The following is a 21,960-nucleotide window of genomic DNA, read 5'->3' on the forward strand; positions in this document are numbered from 1 at the left end:
GTTTATTAACAGTAGTATGTTTAAAGTTTAATAGTTACATCTTTTATTATGCTTCTTTCACATAAAATGCATATTGATTAAAAAATAGTGATCTGAATAGTGTTAAAGTGCTCGTGCTGTGAAATGTTGGACACATTATTCCTACTGAGTTTGATAGAAGTTTATCTGGACTCAGCAGCTGAAGGGCTTTCAGCTCCCCAGAAGAGGTTCTAAATTTTTTTTTGTTGGAATGTATTGGATTAGTTAATTATAAACTTCTCTGTGAAAGACTGAACAAAAACCTACTTAGTATTCAATTATGATAAATTTGGAAATATTATGCAGTAAAATTGCATACTTTTAATTTTTACTAATTTTGTTAGTTTCATTTTTTCTCTTCATTTTACTTCACAGGGGGACAAGAATCTTTCTGAATTACTAGAATTGGCAGATCAGGCTTTGAATAGTCTACCCTTCCACCTACACTTTCCCTTGCTTCAAGAATGCATTCACATATGCTCAAATATGTGAGTACATTACTATTTAAAACTCTGCTTGAGAAAATGTGATTTTTCTTTCTTTTTTTTTGTGCATAAAGTTTCTCAAATAGGACCTCACTTCTTTATTCCTTGTAGGAACAATTATTTTCTTTTAGCCATTGAACAGGCTGATTTGTGCCGTTCTGTGGTGGTTTTCTAGAAAACTAAATTTCAGTTGCTAAAAAGTTAATTGTATTCTATGTATAAGCTTTTATGATTTTGTGTGTAAAGTATGTGATTTATAAGGAAGCAATCTTAAACACTTCGACTTGTCTTTCAGTTTTCTTGAAAATCCTTTGCCCTGAGTATATTTGTATCATTTACTTTTATTTTACTTTGAGAAATCCTAAAGGACTTCCTTTATTGTAGATGCTTTATATTGCAGCATGGCATCTCATTTATTAAACAGCCTATTTTTATTGCTTTTGCGATTTTTCCATGTCTCCAGTTAGACAATATGCTACCTTATGGTGCCTGAAAAAGTTCTTGAAGAACAAAAATTTAATTATATACTGATTCAGAACTTGACTGTAAGTTTTTTTTCAAAGGAGACTGCATTTGAGAGCTGTCCAGTAAATGTTCTAAATGATGAAATTTATAGATGTTTTTCAATGTTCTAATACTTTTAGAGTTTATCATCGCTTGGTTGATGTTTCAGGCAACAGGAAATTAAATTTTTTAACTAATATCAATTCCCTTCATGATAGTGAGATGAACTTTAACCTCTATACTGAAAAAATTCTAAAACCACAGGTGTTTTTTATAATCATATATATGGTCAAATATGTCTACTGAAGCTCAATAGAATTTAATGTTTTCAGATGAACATTAATGTATTTTAGGCTCTTAATTTTGATGAGAGAGTTTTGAAAAACTATGATCTTTTATTACCTACATGCTTAAAAGAATAAAAATAAAAATATACAAACACAAAGATTGATACTATGATTTTGGCAAATATGTTGTCATCTCTGAACTTGTTACTGTTTTCCAGAATGTATACCATTACAGGAAGTATTTTTCAGAGATTATCCTGAAATGTAACAAGAAAATTTCTGTAGGCATCTTTAGATACTGTAAAATAAATTGGTTTAATTAACTATTTTTCATTTTTAGTTGGAAGTCTGCTGAAGCCAACTCATTGCTTCAGGCGGAGGGTCAGAAGTTGCTTCTCCATCTATTGTCTCATCCTTTGTTGAATATAAAAGCTGAAGCCTATCACTGCTGTTTGGAAGTGGTTAAGGTTTGAATTAATGCTTACTTAACACTCTTGGTGTTGCACTCAATAATGCATGTTATATGGTTTTGTCATTAAAAACTTTTTTAATACAAATTCTCTTTACTGTGTTATATGCTGAAAAATCAGTGTAAGCCTGCGCTTGCAGTTTGCTGTTACATTCTTGGTATTAAAGCTACTTGTTTAGGTTAGACTTCAGGTACAGCACTTAAAAATGGCATGTAAAGAACATGTAAATCCTTTTATATACTCCTAATATTGTTTGTTGTTTTGTTTTCTTTGGGGTTTTTCCCCTGTTCTGGAGCTGTATTGTGTGTATCTTGGATTATTTTTTACATGGGTATTTTTTCATGGCCTTAGTTTTGTGTAATGATAGCCCAAGGGATAAAGAGCATGAACTTCCTAGAAGTATGGCATGAACTTCCTAAAAGTGTGGCTGTACCCTATGCTGGGAATGGCAATGTCATATTTATCAAGTCATTTTGTGTATTCCATAATATTGGCTCACAAAATAAAAATTATTTTTGTATTTTGATATAATACTTGAATTAAACTTTAATTTCCTTTAACAGATATAATCTATACCTAGTGTGCTTGTAGCACAATCCACAAATGTATAAATATGCCAGAGCAAGTCTCTCTGGAAAAAACCCTATCTCCACTGAATGGCACTTGTCTCTTTTTGCAAGATTTTTACCAGCCTGTTTTACATTTTTCTTATTTTAATCTAATGCCAAACATTGTCTTATTTAATGTAATATACAGGTTTTCAAATTTATTTTCACAATTATTCAAAATAAAACCAAAATTATTTTCTATTTCTTAGTCCTGTGTAGTAACAGGAGTTTTCAATCAGTGATCCAAACAGATTGTGTTTGTTCCAGGGTTGTCACGTTTAGCTTTCAAAACTAGTCTTCCAAAGTGCATGGAAAAAGTGGTTTACTGCATGACAACTTCAGTCTGTCTGTAAAACAAGATGTGGTAGTGGAGACTGACTTGAATTTTTAACTAACCATCTTTATTTTTACTGAAGGACTGTCTAGGTATCCATAATATTGCAAAGCCCGTGCCGTCAATCTGCCAGGGAGTGCATTTTCTTCTGCACCCTAAAGTGTTGTATGAAATCTGCACATTTGGCCTTCAGGAAGAAAAGAGTGAGGTACGGTGTTTGTTGTTTTGTTGTTTGTTTGTTGGCTGCGTTTGTAAATTGGTGTGCACGCAGAGTAGGTGTTGATACTCTCCATAGTGGTCTAATGCTTACCTGAAGTTTTGACCAAATATGGTTTCTTGCATACAGAAAAGATACGCAAATAGTAAGATTGTAGTAAATAGAAGGATTTTTTTTAATACAATTAATTCAGAGACAAGATAATATTATGTGAATAGGATGCTATTAACTGTAATAAAGACCAATGAAAATTGAAATAAGATATGTTTTTTTTATTTTTCCTGTAATATTCAGCCCTAGTAAAATGGGTATATGATGAAAATGTATGTATGGTGCTTCACATTTATGGGAAACACAAACTTTGAAGTCTCAAGTTTTGTAAAAGTGGGGTAGCTTCTGAAATAGCTGAGGAACAAAAAGACAGTTTAAATCTGCAAGTCTTTGCTATGAAATTATATTTCACCACCACAAACATCTGTGTTTAAATATAGTTACTGGAGCATTATAGAAGTGTTCTATAATGTTGTAGAATAGGACCAAATTTCCATTGAGTTCATTTATATGCATGACTGCTTAACATATGTCCACTAGCCTATAGAGCTAAGTAGGGAGTTGTGAGAGGACAATAAAGTTACTTATGTTCTTTATGACAACTTCTTTATAGCTGATCTATAACATCCCTACAGTCAGAAAGAACATTGACTACCAAATTATTTATATATTTTTAGCTTCTCTTCTGGAATGAGATTTTTTTTAATTCAGTACTATGCACAGTTCCATTTAAAAGTGATTTTTTTAGATGTGAGCATTTTAAAGAGAGAAGTAAAATGTCTTTGAGAATGTACTTTATGTTTATGCTTTGAATGTAATTTATCTTTTGCAAGGAAGGTATTTATTTTGCCTACTCTATTGGATATGTTATTAAAAAGACTGGGAGTTTTCTGTATTAGTGGTTGTTCAAGCAAAAGAAATAGATTTCAATTGATGCTGAATTAAAAGAATCAGAGCTAGTGCCTATTTACAAATTTGTCACATTTTGTTTTCTACCTTATAGTGTATTTTTATTATATTTCTAACAAAATAGATAACGAACATTGTATCCAAGTATTTTTTAATTTATATTACTTCTTGCTGTATAACTGCTGCTTAAGTGTTCATAAAGTATCAGTTCAATCTTTTAGGCATGTGACATGGAGAAAAAAATTGACAAGAACCTTGTATTTCAAGTTAGGCTTGATATTTGCTATATGATTCTATAAAGCCAGTCTCTCTCTAAAGATAGGCTAAAGCGATATTATTAAAGGCTGTCCTTGTTTCCTGGGGGGAGAGGATTTTTAGCTCTGGCATAAAATGCAGGGTTTTAGCTGCTGAAGGTAGGTGTTTTCACACTATATAAGAGTTGATTCTGACAAGCTGGGCTTTTTTCCTATGTTCCCATTGCGTTAATAATCTTAGCTTGTAAATACTCTAATATTACATGTTATGTAGATTATATACTGGATATGTTAATGCAGTGTAAATGCTGTATCATATAGCTTTTTTGGTTTTGATAGAGAACTTCAGATGAGTTATGATACAGCTTGAAATATTTGGTAGCCTTTTTAGTTTGATTCTTTGCTTCAGGAAAGTGAATTTGCCACATAACAGGCTTTAAGTCTCTTGTCTTGCTGTGTCTTCAGAAGCATATCATAGACTGGGAATAAAATGCCCCAGAAAGTCAAGGTCAGGAAAGAAAAGAAACAGAATTTCTTTTACCTGCAGGATAGAGGGACTGATGGGTGTAGAAGTTTTAAGTAATGATTTATTTTATTTCAGAAAAGACAAACCAGAGTTCTAAGGAGAAAATTATCATGTGCTCTTTAGGCAGAACTATTTGTGTGTTTTCGCTTGGAGGCTTTTGGAACAACTTAATATGGAGTTGAACTGATAATTTAAGTGTAGCATTCTGCAGTAGCAATATTTTTTCTTTGAGACATTTTTGTATAACATTTCCAATTTTAGCATTGACAAACTAACTTAGACAGATCAGTGGTTGCATTAGTGGTTTTGTTTTTTTTGTTATTGAGCAGGTGAACTCTACAGCCAAGGCCATTCTAATACATCTGTTGCAAGGACGGTTAATGATGGAAGTATTGACTTGGAACAAATTTATTGAGGCTCTCTGTCCCGTAATTCCTGTTTTACAGGTACTTCTAAGTGCTTTAATCTGAATTTGATGTATGCAATCATGTATATCAGGTTAAGTAGCAGATGGAAAATAGATAAACAGTAGCATACCAACAGATTTGTTCTATTGGGTGTCAAATGGAGAAATGTTTTATAGTACACATATAAAATGTACTAAAGTTTGTTAGTACATTGAATTTGTAGACACATTTTAGCCTGGTATCACTTGTGCATGAAATTTGAAATGTTGTAGCATAAATGAACCAGTACTGACTGGGGCTTAAAAGGTTTGAAGATATGAGGGGATAATGCAAGTACAGATGAAAGTATTCATAATTACTGAAATGTCCCCCATGTCTTAAATTTGAAAACTGTAGCTTCTCTGTAATAATAGTTTTCTGATCAAATACACACTCAAAAAATAGCAATCAGCCTAAGCTATTTTTTTAGTATATATAGATATTTGTTTTTGGTGGTTTGGTTTCCAATATTATAGAAGTATTCCTTAAGCCTTAATCTTCATGTTTCCAGCATTGTACAGATTTAATTTTCATTATTTTTACTCTCAGCTTGATCTAAATGGAACTTTTGCCTTTCTCAGTTGGATTTTTAGCATAATTGCTTCATCTGGATTCTTTACTGTTCTTTTACTAGTAGTTGGAATTTCCTTATTGTGGTCTGCCCTTAGTTTTCCAGATTAGACATTTTGCTGTGTTTGCCTAGTATCTGTTTTTTTGCCTTATTTCTATCTTAGTTAATAAATTCAAGTATACCTTTTGTCTTCATTTTCCCCAAAAAATCACACTCAATAATTATACCAACTTCCTTGTTTCCCTGCTGTGTGTTCATTAATTGCCTGCACCTCAGTATTACCCTAAGTTGAAAAAGAGGCTTATATAACTTTACTCTGTATGCAAGTTGCACAAAAATCAAGGCAAAAATGGGGAGAAATTGCAAATAAGATGGGCCTTGAAATAGAGGGCTTAGAAAGAAAAAATATGTAGAGGAAATACACTGAGAATTTGAACAAGAAGGGAGAAGGGTTATTTCAGAGCTTTCTCAACCAGTCATTAGAGCTTTCTTATGTTACCTGCATATATATCTTACAAACAATCGATAGTCAAGATTAAATAGTTAATAGATTTAATAGGGGTTTTACTATAAGATGTAGGGTAAACGTGTGAGAAATCTTTGTGAGTAGAATTTCCCTGTATTCTGTAGCCTATAGTGGCTTTGTACAATAGATACCAGAGTAGGGTATGCCAGAGGTCTGTGTTTACCAGATGCATAGAAAATGCATTGTATTGTGCTCTACTTGTGAAATGTTTGCAATATCATTACTTGATATAACTGATTCCCTTTTGTCTGTGTGTGAAAATGCTTTGACGAAGATCTGAAAATAGGTAGAATTTAGTGTTTTAAAATAATTTTCTTGTAGGGACTAAATTTTGTTTATTGAAATGGAAACTGGTCTTACAGAGCAGAATCATGTTAACAGATTGAACGGTGAAGCTTTGAGTCAAAGCACCTCTGAACCATGTAAAGAAATCTTTAATTTATATGAAGGATCTTTTTTTTTTTTTTTTTTCCCACAGAGGAATATTAATCTGCAGAATTTGAATGTTTTCTTAAAAATAACTGCATAGTTGTTTTTTTATGTTGCTCCTTCCTCACCCTCCCTTAGACCCTAAAATGGAATTAATTACCTTGTCTAATTTGCTAAATTAATAAGTGGATTTTTATAATTCTGGAAATTTTTGTTTGTTGTTTGTTTCACTTAGGGTTATGCTGACACAAAAGATACTTTAGGTAAATGCATCCTCTTTTTGAGTGAAACAACCTCTGACAAAGGAGAGGGCATTCTTCCAGGAACTCCCAGACTACAGGCTGCTCTGCGCCTTCTCTTCTCAAAAAAGCAGCTGTAAGCAATGCTTTGTAGCTTTTCAACGCATCTTCTCATCTTGATGACAATAATGTCTTCTCCTAAATGTTATGCTGTGTCTTGATTTGAAAGGTTAATTAATCAAGTCCGAATTGAATTACACCCCATATTAACTTTTGAATTACACCCCATATTAACTTTTGAATTACACCCCATATTAACTTTTAAAACAAATTAATTTCTAACTATACTGCTCAAATTTTCCAGTATGAGTGCTTTATATATTTACTTTAAGTATTTGTTCCTTTAGGGTTCGTTCTGTAGCTGCTAAACATTTAGCATTCCATGTTCTTAATGAGGAAGGGGCAAACCTGAAACGCCCGTGCCTGAATGGTAATGTCCTTTCCAGCATTTCAAACTTATTCATTATAGAGGGAGCTATGGAGCTAAAATTGGATGATAAAATGAACTCAATAATTAAGGTTAGTAAACTCTTTCTAAATTTTGCTCTTCTACCTGTCCAGTCTCTGAGTTTCCACTTTCAGAAGGTTGGAATATTTCATACAAATTGTCTTGCTTCATGAAAAGAAGTCTGTTGATGTATTCTTTCTATGTGCACTGAAACAGTAATTCTTGTGCTACCATTTGCAGCACTAAGAAAAAAAATCATTCCTTTTTTCCTTCTCTGCAGAAAAGATTTTATTGCAGAGAACACAGGCCTGGTCTGTTCATAGCAATTTCATTCTGCATGGATAGAGTCTGATTTTTTTCTAGATTTTTTTTTCTATATTTTTTTCCCCACAAAAACAATTTTTACTAAGGCACAAATAATTTGTAATATGAAATATTTTAAAACAGATTGCAAACTTATGTCTGTGTTTACTTAATATTGCTGCTGTTGCAAAGTGTAAAGCAAATCATGAGTGTATGACTCAAGGGAATACCTCTTTTTTTTTCTTTCTGATTTCTCATCTCCCTTTTATTCTCCTTTCTTCATTCCCCTTAATACTTTCAGATTAACAATATGATAAGAAAATGCTTAGATGCTTGACTCTATTGCCTTTAAAAAGTCAGTCCCCTTTATAGACTGTAAAGCATGTTCTAGCATTTCTGTATAGTGTTAAGATTCTGTAGTCCTTCATAAATTAGGCATTATTTGTTAGAAATCTGCAGTTATGATGCACTAGAAACTGTTTGGTTTTCATATTCCATAGATGTTATTAGAGATTTGTTGCAAAAAGATTGTAACCTAATCCATTCCTCTTACATGTATGTAGGATCTAATCAAATACATTCTAATAAAGAATTAAGATTTTTCTTTTACTTCCTGTTAGGAAATTTGGCTGGTATCCTTGTTTTGCATCCAGAATACTGGATGCAAATCTAATATTGTTTTACTTTTAGGCAGAAACTGTTGAAAAGCTGTATGATATTTTGACTTCTGATGCTGTTGACCTAGTTTTACGGAAGTCTGCAGCTGAGCAGCTGGTTGTTATTTTAGAAGGTAAAATTCTTCAGAAAATTTGTATTGGTGTGCTGGTCATTTGGGAGCTTGAGGTTTTGCTAGGTTGTCTGTATGCTTGTGCTAAGGGTCTTTTTTGTAATTTTTATTTTATTAATTTTGGTAAAAAGAAGTGATTGAATTGCAATGCAAGTAAGCAATCTTAGAGCATTATTTCATTTGGTGCATAACTGTTGAGTTTCAAAGACAGCTTGATGTTTTTATATACTCAAACTCTAATTCAATAAGTTTTCTCCAAGGAATGTGGATTCTAATGAGAGCACATAAGTTCTTTACCATGGGAGGGTGAAATCTTACATAATGTTAAAAATACTGCTGGAAAAATTGCCACAAAAATGAGGAAGTATATCTACTTTATCTCATAAAATATATATAGTTATGACTGCAAAAATTTTCAGATGTTTCAAAATTGAAGCAAAGCATAAGATGCAATTGTGAAGGAAAAAATACAGTTTTATCAGGACAAATTTCATATGAAGGATCACTTTTTAGCTATTAAAAAACAACCCAACCAACCCAACCAATTCAAATGTCTTACCTTTTTGCTGTTTATGTTGTTGAATATTCTTAAACCAGCTACTCTAAAGTGTGATATCAGTGGAAAATACTTTCATGGTGATTAAGTAAATACTATTTTCAATTCCATATTATACTGTTAAGGTGCTTTAAAATATTTGAAGTGACATCTTTGTTTGACTAAAATTGAGTTACAGTGGGAATACTGTAATTTTTCAGTGTAAAATTCTTGTGGGAATCTATGGAATATATTTAAGAATGTGTTAATCAAGAGGCTCCTATAGTCAGGTAAAAAATACTTGGAGAAGGCTTCCCTTGCTAGAGATCTATATTACTGTTGATTGATTGGCAATATTAGAAACTTACTGTAGATAGCAAGAGTTTGTAATCTTGTTAAACAATATTAATATTAAGCATTTTTATATTAAATTTGTGTGAAACCAGTCATTCTTGCTATCTTTTGCTTTTCCTACAGATACCAAAATGCATGACATTCTGAAAAAGTTAGGTGTGATAGAAAAGATATTGGCCTACCTTAATGAGTGTGTACACGTGGATGGCAAGGTAAAGGTATTGTTAGAGGTTCATGTGCAAGCATTGCACAGCATGACAGCAACAGAGTCTGCCTTTTTCTAGACTTGCAACACTGGTCTTTGTGCATTAATGCTGCACTGAATGCAAGTGTTTAATTACAATTATAATTCAAATGTGTATTTTGCTCTAGTTTTGATAATGCTAAGATTCTCTTAATGAGAGAAGATTGGTTTCCTTACCTGTGAGAAAACATATCCAGAGAATTGTGTACGGTGAGCTTCTGGAATGTACCAAAACTTCCCTGAAAGCTTCCTCAGTAGAGTACAAAAAAATTGTAATGACCATTAAAAAACAAAATGTTATGCATAATTATCTCTAAACTTAAATTCTGAAGCAAATTATAATTAAAAATGAAATGTAATTGCATGACGTGCTATTGTAAACATGTCAGATTGAATTTCAGGTATAAATAATTTTCTGACCAATAGAAGATCACTTCACCAGGGAGGGTCTCTTGGTGTAGATGATGGAGCTTTCTGTTTTTCTAATATATGAGTAATCTGATGATTGATTTTTTTTTTTTTTAATTCATTCTTTGAAATCCTTTCATGCAAGCACATTTAAACTATAGTAGGTGCTCAATATAATGTCAGTGGATAAAGTTTTTTGGCTTCTTGCATGGTATTGTTACTGCATTCCAGCAGTTGAAATCTTGAGTTTTTTAAGAAATCATGAGAATTTTCGTGTAGTAATGACTTCTTTTCCCAAAATGTTCTAGAGAAAAGAGCTGCTTGATATTTAGTGGACTTCCTTCTTTTTTTCTTGTCAAACTAATGAAAATTACTTCTTCAGAAATAGCAGTTTCTTCCCCCGGATTATCAGTATCTAAGATTATCTCTATAGCATTAAAGAATGTTTTGTCCAATTTATGATCTCTTGTATAGAAGTACTTCAGTAAACTGTTCTAATGCAGTTGAAGAAATTGAAATATTGGGTTCCTGAGGTTTCTGAATGTTGGGCTGGTTTTTTTTATGTCAGTTGTGTTGTACCTTCTTTAGAGAGAGAAAGTAATGAAACTGTTGTTTTGGTTTGGGTAGTGAGTAGATATTGCTCAATAATAAAGAAGGACAAGCATGGGAAATATATTGCCCGGAGCAGATTCTTCATAATCAAGTAAGGGTCTAGGGTGAACTTTATAAAGGGCTAAAAATATTATTTTAAAGTTTAATTTAATCCAGGAAGGGCTCAGGCAACAGCTCTCTAGGGCCTGTGACATTAGGACACTATCCTGAGGGAATCTAGTCCAGATCCTTGGTTCTCCCCTTAAATGATTTTTTTTTATTTAATCATAAAATTGATACCAAAGAAAAATCAACAAAAAATCTTACATGTTCTTAGAAAAGTGGCCATTGAAGAAAGAAAATAAAAGAAGTAGTAGAAATAAAAATCAGCATCTAAATAAGGCTTTATATATAACTGTGCAAAAGATATTTTTTCCATACTAAATAAGTAGGGGCTTTCATTCATGTGGAATGAAAATAAAATGTATTTGTTGATGCTGTTTACAAAATAAATTTTAAAGGCAGAAGCTCATAGGCAAAGTAATGATACTGTGAAAGAAATACCCTCTTCTCATTCTTAGGAGCTGTGACTTTGGTTGTATTTTTGGCCATTCATTGATACTTTTAGCAAACTGCTTTCCATTCTCATGATCTGATAGGCTGGGACCCAGAAAATTAGTATGATATGATAAACTATTTACATTTTTTAAAATGTAAATAAACTTAGAATAAACTTAGATGGTTGTAAATGTAAAAAGATGGTGTTTTTTTAAATCCTTCAGCTTACATTTATACTTTCTAAAATTCTGTAATTTGAAAGCAAATGTTATAATTCTGTTATGAAGCCAGTGACCAATAAAATTACCATCAATTAATAATAAAATGAATCAACAAGTAAATAATTTTTTTTAAGAATATGAGATTGTCATCTGGCTGAAATGTGCTATTCTAAGGAAGTTCTAGACTTCTCTTTTACAAATGATTGAATATATTGCTTGATAGTGGGACAGTCTGTGTTAAGTGCATCGTAATAAATTATACTGATAGTTGTATTTATTCAATCTCTTTCTCTGTTCCTGTAGCTTATGGAATCCTTAGTGGTACCATGTCTGGCACTCCTACGCAAAATTGTGTGTGCTGACCCAGTTGTTCGCCTGTCCCTAGCACAGCAACCCTCTCTACTGCTTTTGCTGTTCAGAGGTGAGGATTGTATTTGCACTATAATACCCCTGTCAAAAGATGGCTAGATACCTTCTTAAGAACTTTGGATCACTTCATGGTATCAGATTCTGATGTTTAAAACATAAATAACTGTGTGCTAGTTTTCCCATATTGTGGCATGTGTTGAAAGTGTTGGCAGGAAACTGTGGAAAGCAGTTGCTTTTAACTAGTGTTCTTCTATGTATTATTAGTTATCAGTTTTTTCTAACATGTTTTTAAATATCTTTATTTTATTCAGTTTCCCTGATACTCCAAAGCGATCGTGCTGTTTTAATTGAAGCTGCAGTATTGCTTTGTCTTCTGTTGTTTGATGAAGTAGCAAGAACAGAAACATGGTATGAAAATCCACTTATTTAATAGCATATTGTCTAGACAAATTTTAAGTTTTTAAGAGAAATAAATTTTTATGTATCTCCAGACAAGTTATGCCCCAAACTTTTATAGATCCAAAATTGCATACTTATAGTCCAGGTTGTTTCAATAACTGGGTTACATGCTCTGGAGGCCTACATGGCATATTTTTGCACTCTGAATACCTTAGTGTTAATTTTATTTTTCAAAAAACCTTGATTGGTCTGTAATCCATCTTTTCCATGAATGGAAACTACACAAATCAAATAGCTAGCTGTAGACATGGTTTTTTAACTTAATAAGAATTCTTCTATTTACTTTTGCTTTTAACTGTCGCAGTTGTTTTTAAAGCAACAGACCTCAGCTCACAGTATTTTATTATTTAAAAGCTGCATGTGTGTGCAAAAATGTGCTTTTAGAATTCACACATGTGAAATGTACTGAAAATACTTATAATGTGTGGTTTTTCTGTAACAGAAAAAAGGAAACAAGTATGTGGAGTTTTTAATGTACAGTACATCTGCAATAAGTACTCCATATGTGTGTGATTTAAGAAATATCTTAATATTGGATAATCATGAAGAAATATTGTTTATTAATGCAGATTATTCACCAATGGGTTACTTAAAGATCTAGCTAAAGAGAGAAATAAGTAAATAATGTGTGTAGTACTAGGAGAAAATCAAATCTTAAAATAGAGCATAATAGCTATGACTTAATCTCTTGCAGGGCTGATGGCATAACCAGTAATAATACTGAGGCACCTACCTTCAGTTTACCTGTTGCTGTTGTTAGAAGGTAGGTGTGGGTGCTGGCTGATTGATTGGGTCATTGGTTTTGATTGTTTTGCAGTTAACTGCTGATTTCCAATTGTGTGTCCTTCCTGAAGTATGGAAGTGGTAGAATGAAGGGAAACCTTGATCAAAGCATTTTTATGATGATGAAATCAGTGTTTTTAAATAGGGAATTTTTCTCTCCATGTCTTTGTTCTCTGTAAAAGAGTTTCAAAAACTTTATTTGCAAACTTAAAAGCTGATCATAATAGAGCATTTAATTTAAAAATGAGCAAGCAAATTCTCACCAACCACTTTCAAAAAAATTGTTATTGTTATTTGTGTATTTTTAGGTACCATCTCCCAGTCAGGATCACTGCTCATCACGTAGTAAGCCCTAATACTGTCGTGGTGCCATTGTCTTCTGAGTGCTTGGCTATGAAACCTGTGGCAGATATGCTTAAGACAGCTTGGAACCTGTCATGGTACCATGGGATTGAAAACCTACTGCAGCTGGTAAATTATGAGAAGGAAACAGAAACGTGAGCCATTTTATCTTCCATTTTAAGTCCCAATATATCTCAATTAAATTAGTGTTTCATGAAGTTTAAATAGGTTTTCAACTTCAAACAGCAGTTCAAGCTGTTAGTTGTTTGAGAATGCTGTCATTTAAATGTAAAGGATCACATCCCAAGAGGATGAAGGTATGTTGTCACAGCTAATGTTTTACCTAAATTGCATTTTTACATGAAGTCTAGAGCTCAATCTAACTTTTATTGATAGTCAGGCTAATTCCAAACAATTTTAAATGAGCTCTGTGGCTGTTTTTCTTTATAGTCATTAGGGTTGCTAAGGGAACTGACTCTTTCTTCCTACTATGCAGACCCCCAGCTATGAAGTTGCATGACTTTCTCTTGGTTTTCTAGAAGGCTTAAATTTCAAATAAATATTCTTCTTAATAATAATTTTAAGAATTGGTATTTAGGTATCATTTTTCCAAAGAACTCAAAACACCTCATGATTTACATGGGGTGGTGTTGTTTGTTGGTTTTGTTTTAATTTTTTGTTTGGTTTGGTTTTTTTGAAGGGTGAGCCAAGAAAGAATTGGCTAACAAAAATAATGTTTTAAGCCAATTTCTGTTTTGTCTTCTCAGTTAAGCAGGAAGGGGAAGAAGTCAACACTAACAGTTTGTAAAGATACTGTCTGTTAATAATGTTTCCCTATGCCTTTTCAGATTTTTAGACTCGCTAAAACTTTCCTCAGAAGACATTCTTATATTGAAAATAACTCACACAAACTATGGACTGCAGGATTGTCTTAATTTGATAATTCAGGCAGCATCCCACAGGGATGTTAGAACTGCTCTCACTAGGCTTAGCTTCTATGTCCTGAATGACAGACTTGCATTAAAATGCAGTTCTGGGCCTTGTGGAACGACTTTGAAAAGCTTTGTTTGGCAGAAAGCAATGAACAGGTAAGATATTGACTACAATAATCCATTAAAGGTTGTTATACTTAAATGGTAACATTTCTATATTTCATATTTTAACTTCAGGGAATTGATTGTCAATGCATCTCTGATTCTGATACACACACACACACACACACGCATCTATCTATCTACCTATCATATGTCTATATATTTATATATTCGATATCTATGTATCTGTATCTGGGCTGACAGAAACCTTAAGCAGATCAACAAGGGGAAGTGCAGAGTCCTGCACCTGGGGAAGAGCAAGCCCATGCCTCTGGGGTGAACCAAGCTGAAAAGCAACTTTGCAGAAAAGGGCCTGGGGGTCCTGTGGGACATCAAGGTGAAAATGAACCAGCAGCTTGCACTTGCAGTAAAAAAGGCAAATGTTATCCTAGGCTGCTTTAGGAGGAGTGTTAGCAGCAAGTTGAGGCAGGTGATCCTTCTGTTCTGTTCAGCACTGGTCTGGAGCTCTGGGTCCAGCTTTGGACTTGCTAGTATAAGAGAGAATCATATGGAGCACACATACTGGAAAGAGTCCAATGAAGAACCATAAAGATGATGAAAGAGTGGAATATTTTTCATTTGAGTAAAGGATGAGAGAGCTAGGACTGATAAATGTGGAGGAAAGAATACTCAAAGTGAGGATATTGTCAGTGTGTACGAGTCCCAGAAGAGAAGGTGGGGCTAGGCTCTTTCCAGTGGTGTCCAGTGAGAGAAAGAATGGCCACAAACTGAAACACGAGAGGATCCCTGTGAATGTCAGGAAACACTTTTTTACTGTGAACGTGACCAAACACCTGTGACCCACACAGGTTGCCCAGAGATGTTGTAGCATCTCTATCCTTGGAGTTACTCAAAAGCTTTCTGGACACTGTCCTGAGCAACCAGCTGCACATGTCCCTTCATAAGCAGGGTGGCATGACCAGGTGACCCCTGCAAGTCCCTTGCAATCTCAGAGATTATGTGATCTTGCAATTTACATAAACAAAGCCATCAAATATTTAAAATTTTATATTTAAAATAAGGGCTATTTGAAATGCATAGGTAAGCTTTCCTAATATTATCAAATGGTAGTATTTAATAGATAATTAACTCTTTATTTCCTGTGTGACCCTGCTCAGATTTCTCTACAGTTTACTAAACAGAATTACATTATTAACATATGCAAATAGATTTTAAAATATGCATAACAATTTTGCATAATAACAATAACAACATATATTGTATATATTTGTGTATCATGGGTTAATACTGTGCCATATTTGCTATAAATGTAATAGACATACTTACTCCATAGAATTTAACATTTGCAGGTGACTCCAGTCCTATTAGCCTGAAGTTTTAAATGCTCTTTTAAGAAGGTACAAGTATGAAAGCTTTTATTTGTATTGCAGGTTTCTACAAGTGCTTCCAGCTTCAGTGGAGGATGAAAAGCTTTTGGTAGATGTCCTAAGATTTTTAAACAAATTGTTTAGAGAGCAGAAATCAAATCTGGAGTCAGACCATCTAAAGTGGATCTTGAAATCATTGCTTAAAAATGTAAGAATGGGGATGTTGTACATACTTACATGATTTGATTGACCACATAACTGACTTGCACACACGTGTGCGTACCTGCAGAGCTGCATGAGGGTGGGCTTAGCTACACAGCTATGAATGTTTTACCTCTGTAACATGGAAGAGCATCCATTGTCTTACAAAGGGTGTCCTATGTTAAATACAGTCTGCATGCATTTTCCCATTTGCAAATAAAATCTAAGCATTTGTGGAAAAATGCTCGTAGACTTAATTTCAATTACTTACAGACTACTAGTACTTCAATTTATATTGCTACCTGGGAAATCTATAAACTTTTTAAAGTATGACCCACTCAATACATTAATATAAAACCTTAAAGCCATTTGCTATGAAGTCTTTCAAGCAGCTGAGGAGTCCAAAATGCAGCCTGAACTAATTTTGTTACTATGTTTTCTGGTTTTTTGTGATCTATTTTTTATTGCTGGTTATTGCTGTAATACTTTGAGTTTTCTTTCATCCTTCATAATACACTGTCTTCTTAATCCCAGGATATTTGAAAGGCCTTAACAGTAGATTCTTTTATGGCATTTAATAGCTTCAAGTTAGTGCTAGGATTTATAGGAATTTTTCACGAAACTTTTTGCAGTTACTTCTTAGTTAAGTAATCATGGAATTTCTGGTTTATAATGTGTGTGATTTGCAAGTTTTCAACAGAAAAAATGGCTTTAATGAAGGCAGTAAAAGAGGATTTAAACAATGCATTATGTGACTGTATTTTTTATTCTTTTCTTTTAGCAGCCAAAATCCCTTGTGGGCCTTCTGGTGCGACCAGAATCCCAAGTGCAGGATGAAATGGATGAAACACAGGCTGCTGTCAGACAACGACTGGATAAAGAACTCATTCGTCTTTTTAACCTGTTGTTAGTTTGTTCCATGTCTGTGACTGACAGGTACAGTGCAAATGGACCTGCCTCTGTCATTCTGAGTGGGCATCATAACACCTATTGCTGCTGAATTTTGGTCACAATTTGAATGTTGTTACATCATGGCTCAATTGCTCTGAACCGTGAATATACACTCTTGAAATGAAGATCAACATTGGATATTCCTTTTGACTGTAACATCAGGAAATTAACCAGGAAATTTGAAAGAGAATGTGCTAGTGGTCACTTAGCAAATGGGTAATTAAATTGATTGCATGGAGGAGAAGGGCTGTTTCTTTTTTGCTGCTGCAAATTTGCATGAGCAAATGGTAACTTCATTGATATGGTAACATGTATTTATAGCAAAGTAAAACATTGGAATATTGGAAATAGCAATAAATGTTGCTTTTCATACAACTCTTTTTTGTCCTATTTGCAACAGCTACTTTTAGCATGAAGCTCCAACCTTTTTCTTTCAATTGAGCAAACACAGAAATTAATTTACATTATTTTTTCTTCAAATTTCTCATAAAAGCTTTCCGACTCTAAATCTCTCCATCCAAATGTATCCTAAGAGTTAATAAAATTTCAGTTTAAGATAATATTTGATTATTTAGTTTCACAATATACCGTTGTAAAAATATTTTCAAAATATTATCTTTTTCATTATTTCCACTTGGTTATTTTCGAAAAGTTTTGACAGTGGGAAAAGGGCATGCTATAGACATCCATGCTATTTATGTATCTCATATTCCTGTATTATTTATCTACTTAATTCTAGATTTATTGTTTTTTGCAGGAAATATTTTTAAATTTGTCTCTTGAATCAGAACAAACATAAGTGTAACAGGCCATACATTTAAGAGTTGGGCTTGATAATCCTTGTTGGTCCCTCCCAGCTTAGAATATTCTCGACACTGTGTGATTCTGGAACTACTGAGTTTTGCAGCTCTTCTCAATGTGTCATCCATTGTTTTCAAGCTCTTGCTCTTTGTTTAGCATGATCCTTAATAATGAGTTATATCTCATTTATCTTTTATTAGTTAAGCTACTTCATTGTAATCAGATGCAATGTTTTCAGAACCAGGGAAAAGCTAGAAATACCAAATTTGATTTCATATTACTCTTTGCATAATGTAATATTGAGTAATTGAGATGCTGAGCCTCGCAGGCTAATAGTAAGAAGAACGAGGCATTGGCCATTTTCAAAATGATTCTTTGTAACAGCTTCATATTGATGATTCATCTGTTTTGTTTTTTACAATTAAACCAGGGAGGGCTTGGAACTTGCTGGCTCATTCAGAACAGAGCTGGCTCTGAAGCTGCTTCAGTGCTTAAGGCTAACAGATGCACCACATTTTTATGGACTCCCATCACTGGAGAGAACGTTACAAGGAATGGTTCATGTTACTGCACTTCCAGGCTGGAGTACCTATTCTGCTGCAGTTGAACCTGTCACAATTTGTAAGAAGTATTTAACAGGTCTTCTTGAGGTGAGTAGCTTGTGCTCTTACTTATCTTTTGGTTTGAATTCTGGTAAAGAACTGTGTAACTAATGACAGTAGGCTTTTTACAATGCACTTTTAGTGAATGTTGTCAGTAGCAATAGGTGTGGGAAAGATGCTTTTTCCTGCTAAGTAAATAGGAATGATATAGAGACTATATTGAGTGATGTGTGTCTGCAGTTGTGAAGATTGGTTGTATTGCATGTGCTTTCATCATTGATTTAAGAGGTAATACAAAGTGACTGTAGTTTTAAGCAAGATAAAAAATATATGTGGTGTTTTTAATAACTGAAACCCCAAGAGGAAAAATCCAAGATAACTTCCCCCAGGCAAAATCCACATATGAAAGGTGGTCTGGGAGGAGATTAGCGTGTTGGTAGGTTGTTAACACAGAGAAAGCAGAAAAGAGGTAATTCAAGCTGCTGCAGTTGTTTGAAAGACAAAATTTCATTCTTATTTTCAGTGTTTTTCTATGTTTTCCAAGTGCATGGACATGGTAGACAGCTAGCTTCTGCTCCTAAAATGATGTCTTTTGAAAACTCCAGTCTTCTTAAAAGGAAAAGCATAATGCTGTCTTTCTGTTTAACAGAATTAACATATTCAGTAGTACGCTTTTAAAAGTTTTTAGTTCAAATACCAATACATCTGATGAAGAAAAGATATAGTGTTTTAGGGGCCTTAACTTGCCAAGATGTCTTGAGTAGAAGGAAGTAAGCATTTTAGACCTGATTGATTAGATGAGCTCTGTCACTTGAAGTCTAGACTAAAAATGGCACTAAGATTATAGATTTTGTCATGCAAATGAAAGAATATTACTGGAAATAATAATAATAAATATTATGGCATGCAATGAACTTGTGTGTGTAAGCTCTTGTTCAGAAGAATTAGGCAGTTTTATTTGGCCTAAATATGAAAGGAAATGTGGGTTTCTTTTGGAGAAGAATGGAGAAGGTGGATATTAAAAAAAACTTCTGTAGGCCAGGACACTGAAAGGAAGAACAAGAGCAAAAATGCGGAGGTTTAAATCACTGTGTTTTTGTGGAGAAAAATAAATCTAGAAGTGTATCTTCTAAGAGGATTATTTTTTTAAAAAGTATTTTGGGACATATTTTGTTGAAAGCAGCATGCCTTTTAATATGCTTTTAATACCTTCAATATGGTTACTTATTTGGTCAGACACTTTATTTTATGTTAGGATCCACTGACCTTTATTTCTGTTTATTAGTATTTGATATAGAAAACTGATAAATTTCTTCAAATCACAATGAAGCATATAAATGACACTTTCTCTTGAACACTGAATTTTGAAATGAAAGTTTATTTTTAGTTCCAAACATAGCAAAAGAAAACCTGGGTACAATAAATGAACTTTCAGCTCCTTGAAAAGAAACTTTCAGGTTTCTATTCAACTTAGAGCTTACTATTAAGCTTGACTATATTCTTCATTTGAATAAATCAAAAGCTACAGTTGTTCAGAAGTTTAAACATATAGGAACTCATGACATGACCAAATGACTCAGAAATAAAGAAATTCTTACAATTCAGCTAGAAATCTATCAACTTTCATGAGTTTAAATCATGATTTAGTGTGTAAGACAGTTTGTACTCTGTGTGCTGTTTACAGTAAAGCTGTTATGAACTTGTACCCTCACTCTTAGGTCATCTCATCATTTTATGTTGAGTGGGGGGGAAATGCCATGTCCTTCATGGGAAAAGGTGTGACAAAAAGCACAGTCCTTTGTTTGCTTCACTTATCTCACGAAATGATGGCTCAAGCCAAGGATATGGTGAGTGCATTCCAGTTGTCCTTATCTCATCACTGGTGAGGGCTATGCAGAGAGATTTTAACTGCTGAAGTTCAAAGATAACTTTCTGTCATGGTTTAGGAATGGTACTCTCCAACTGAGAGTTTAGTCCTGCTAAAACCAGACCACTGCTTACTCTTCCTTCCCCTCCAACTGGAAGCACAAAATACAAAAAAACCCCACATTGATCTCATTTGGTCTCTAATCTTAGATAAATGTACAGGATAGACTATAATATAAAAAATAAAATTGATTTGTAAATAATTCTGTGGATTTTGAAAGGCCTTCTTTCAGAATAAGTGTCATTTCCTTTTTATAAAAAAATGAAACATCAGGATTTTCTATAGGATGAATAAATTTAGGAATTTATAACATCATTATTTCTTCAGCCTCACAGACAACAGACTTTCTAACCTGTGTTTAAACATTTATGTACATAGGACTTTCACAATTGTGTGTGTGTGTAGATTTCAAAGAATATGTACATACATGGAAAAAGGATTGCCAGATAAAAGGAGCTATCATTATATACTAGCAAAATTCATATTGTGCTTTGTGTTCATGTACATGTTTGAGGGCTAGATTTGCCAGTTTAGTAAGATAGCCTTTATCATGAAGCAGTTGAAGCAAATTCAACTATTAAGTATTATTTTAAAGAATTTAAATCCAGTCTTCCTAATATCTGTGATAGCCACAAATGATCAAGCACACATGTAATTAGAGATTGCAGTATACCTGCTTCTCCAAATTCCAGGTGTCTCTTTCTTCAGCTCTCTACTCCTTTCTCAAGATACTAGGTACTGGAAGAGCTTATTAAAATTGGGAGGGGACAGAGCTTTAAGTACACTGCAGGGAGACAGCAGCCTCCAAAGACTTAGATCATAAATGCATAGATGAAGGTGTGGACTTGATTTTTTTAGTATCATTGCTAACATAATTATAAGTTTTATTTGCTTGTGTTTCTAAGTCATACTCTATGTTTATGACAGTTTTACTGTTTGGACTGTACTAATAATTTTTAGTCTCAAAGAAATTTTAAAACCTGGCTGTTGTTTACCATCATGTGAATTAGTGTCAAATCCTTATGGAAAGAGAACTACAAAATTATCCTTCCTCTGTGCAATTAGAGTTACATCAAGCTGTTTTAGTAGTTGTTGGTAGCTCACACTGCTAGTACACTGGTATGGATTGAAAGATTTATAAAATAATTTCTTAATTTGTTTTCTGTTTGCTAATCAGGACTGGATATCTCTTTGGTCTTTGCCGTATGATAGTGGTGAAGAACAAGTTCTGTCTCATCTAGGTCTGGCATGGCTGGTTCCTTTATGGGTAGATAGAGATCCTGAGGTTTGTTACAGTGATATTAACTTCATATCTTATTTTGACCCTTAAACGTTTGAAAATTTTTGATTCATTAATGTATTTAATAGTAGAACTGCTGTTCCGAATTATTTAAGATGTTACTAACTCTATCCTAAATAGCGGTAATAATACAGTAGGGAGAGTGTGCTTCCATATAAACATCATCTAAGAAATCCTTCCTTATATCTTCTGTCCTCTATGCTTTCATTAGTCACTCCCTATCATAATTTATTGGCAGTTTTCCTTGTCATTGCTGTAACTTAGCTGCAAAGCAGAAACATTTACATGAACTAAATATTTAGAGCAAATGTATTTAATGGGAATCTGTTAAATTATGAGTTTGCTAAATGGACCTGTTTTCAAGTGGTAAAATATGAAAGAATATTTAAGATTATCTTGCGTACTTTTGAATGCTTAAAA

The 21,960-nt window shown here is 33.4% G+C and overlaps 1 protein-coding gene across 1 annotated transcript in view; it reads left to right on the top strand.

The window, feature by feature from the left end:
* The window catches only part of RTTN (rotatin), a 79,411-nt gene that overhangs the window by 18,447 nt on the left and 39,004 nt on the right, over nucleotides 1–21,960 (top strand). Inside the window, exons 13-30 of the mRNA XM_071456530.1 lie at nucleotides 394–506; nucleotides 1,635–1,761; nucleotides 2,789–2,914; nucleotides 4,993–5,109; nucleotides 6,871–7,010; nucleotides 7,282–7,453; nucleotides 8,376–8,475; nucleotides 9,485–9,573; nucleotides 11,687–11,804; nucleotides 12,064–12,160; nucleotides 12,906–12,974; nucleotides 13,303–13,491; nucleotides 14,185–14,424; nucleotides 15,822–15,966; nucleotides 16,741–16,895; nucleotides 18,142–18,361; nucleotides 20,032–20,160; nucleotides 21,418–21,525. Of these exons, the coding sequence (XP_071312631.1) occupies nucleotides 394–506; nucleotides 1,635–1,761; nucleotides 2,789–2,914; nucleotides 4,993–5,109; nucleotides 6,871–7,010; nucleotides 7,282–7,453; nucleotides 8,376–8,475; nucleotides 9,485–9,573; nucleotides 11,687–11,804; nucleotides 12,064–12,160; nucleotides 12,906–12,974; nucleotides 13,303–13,491; nucleotides 14,185–14,424; nucleotides 15,822–15,966; nucleotides 16,741–16,895; nucleotides 18,142–18,361; nucleotides 20,032–20,160; nucleotides 21,418–21,525 (2,454 nt within the window). The remainder of the gene's footprint in view (nucleotides 1–393; nucleotides 507–1,634; nucleotides 1,762–2,788; nucleotides 2,915–4,992; nucleotides 5,110–6,870; nucleotides 7,011–7,281; nucleotides 7,454–8,375; nucleotides 8,476–9,484; nucleotides 9,574–11,686; nucleotides 11,805–12,063; nucleotides 12,161–12,905; nucleotides 12,975–13,302; nucleotides 13,492–14,184; nucleotides 14,425–15,821; nucleotides 15,967–16,740; nucleotides 16,896–18,141; nucleotides 18,362–20,031; nucleotides 20,161–21,417; nucleotides 21,526–21,960) is intronic.

The sequence above is a fragment of the Agelaius tricolor genome, unplaced genomic scaffold, assembly GCF_023055355.1.
Source record: "Agelaius tricolor isolate 1412-34295 unplaced genomic scaffold, bAgeTri1.0.p SCAF_2, whole genome shotgun sequence".
NCBI lineage: Eukaryota > Metazoa > Chordata > Aves > Passeriformes > Icteridae > Agelaius > Agelaius tricolor.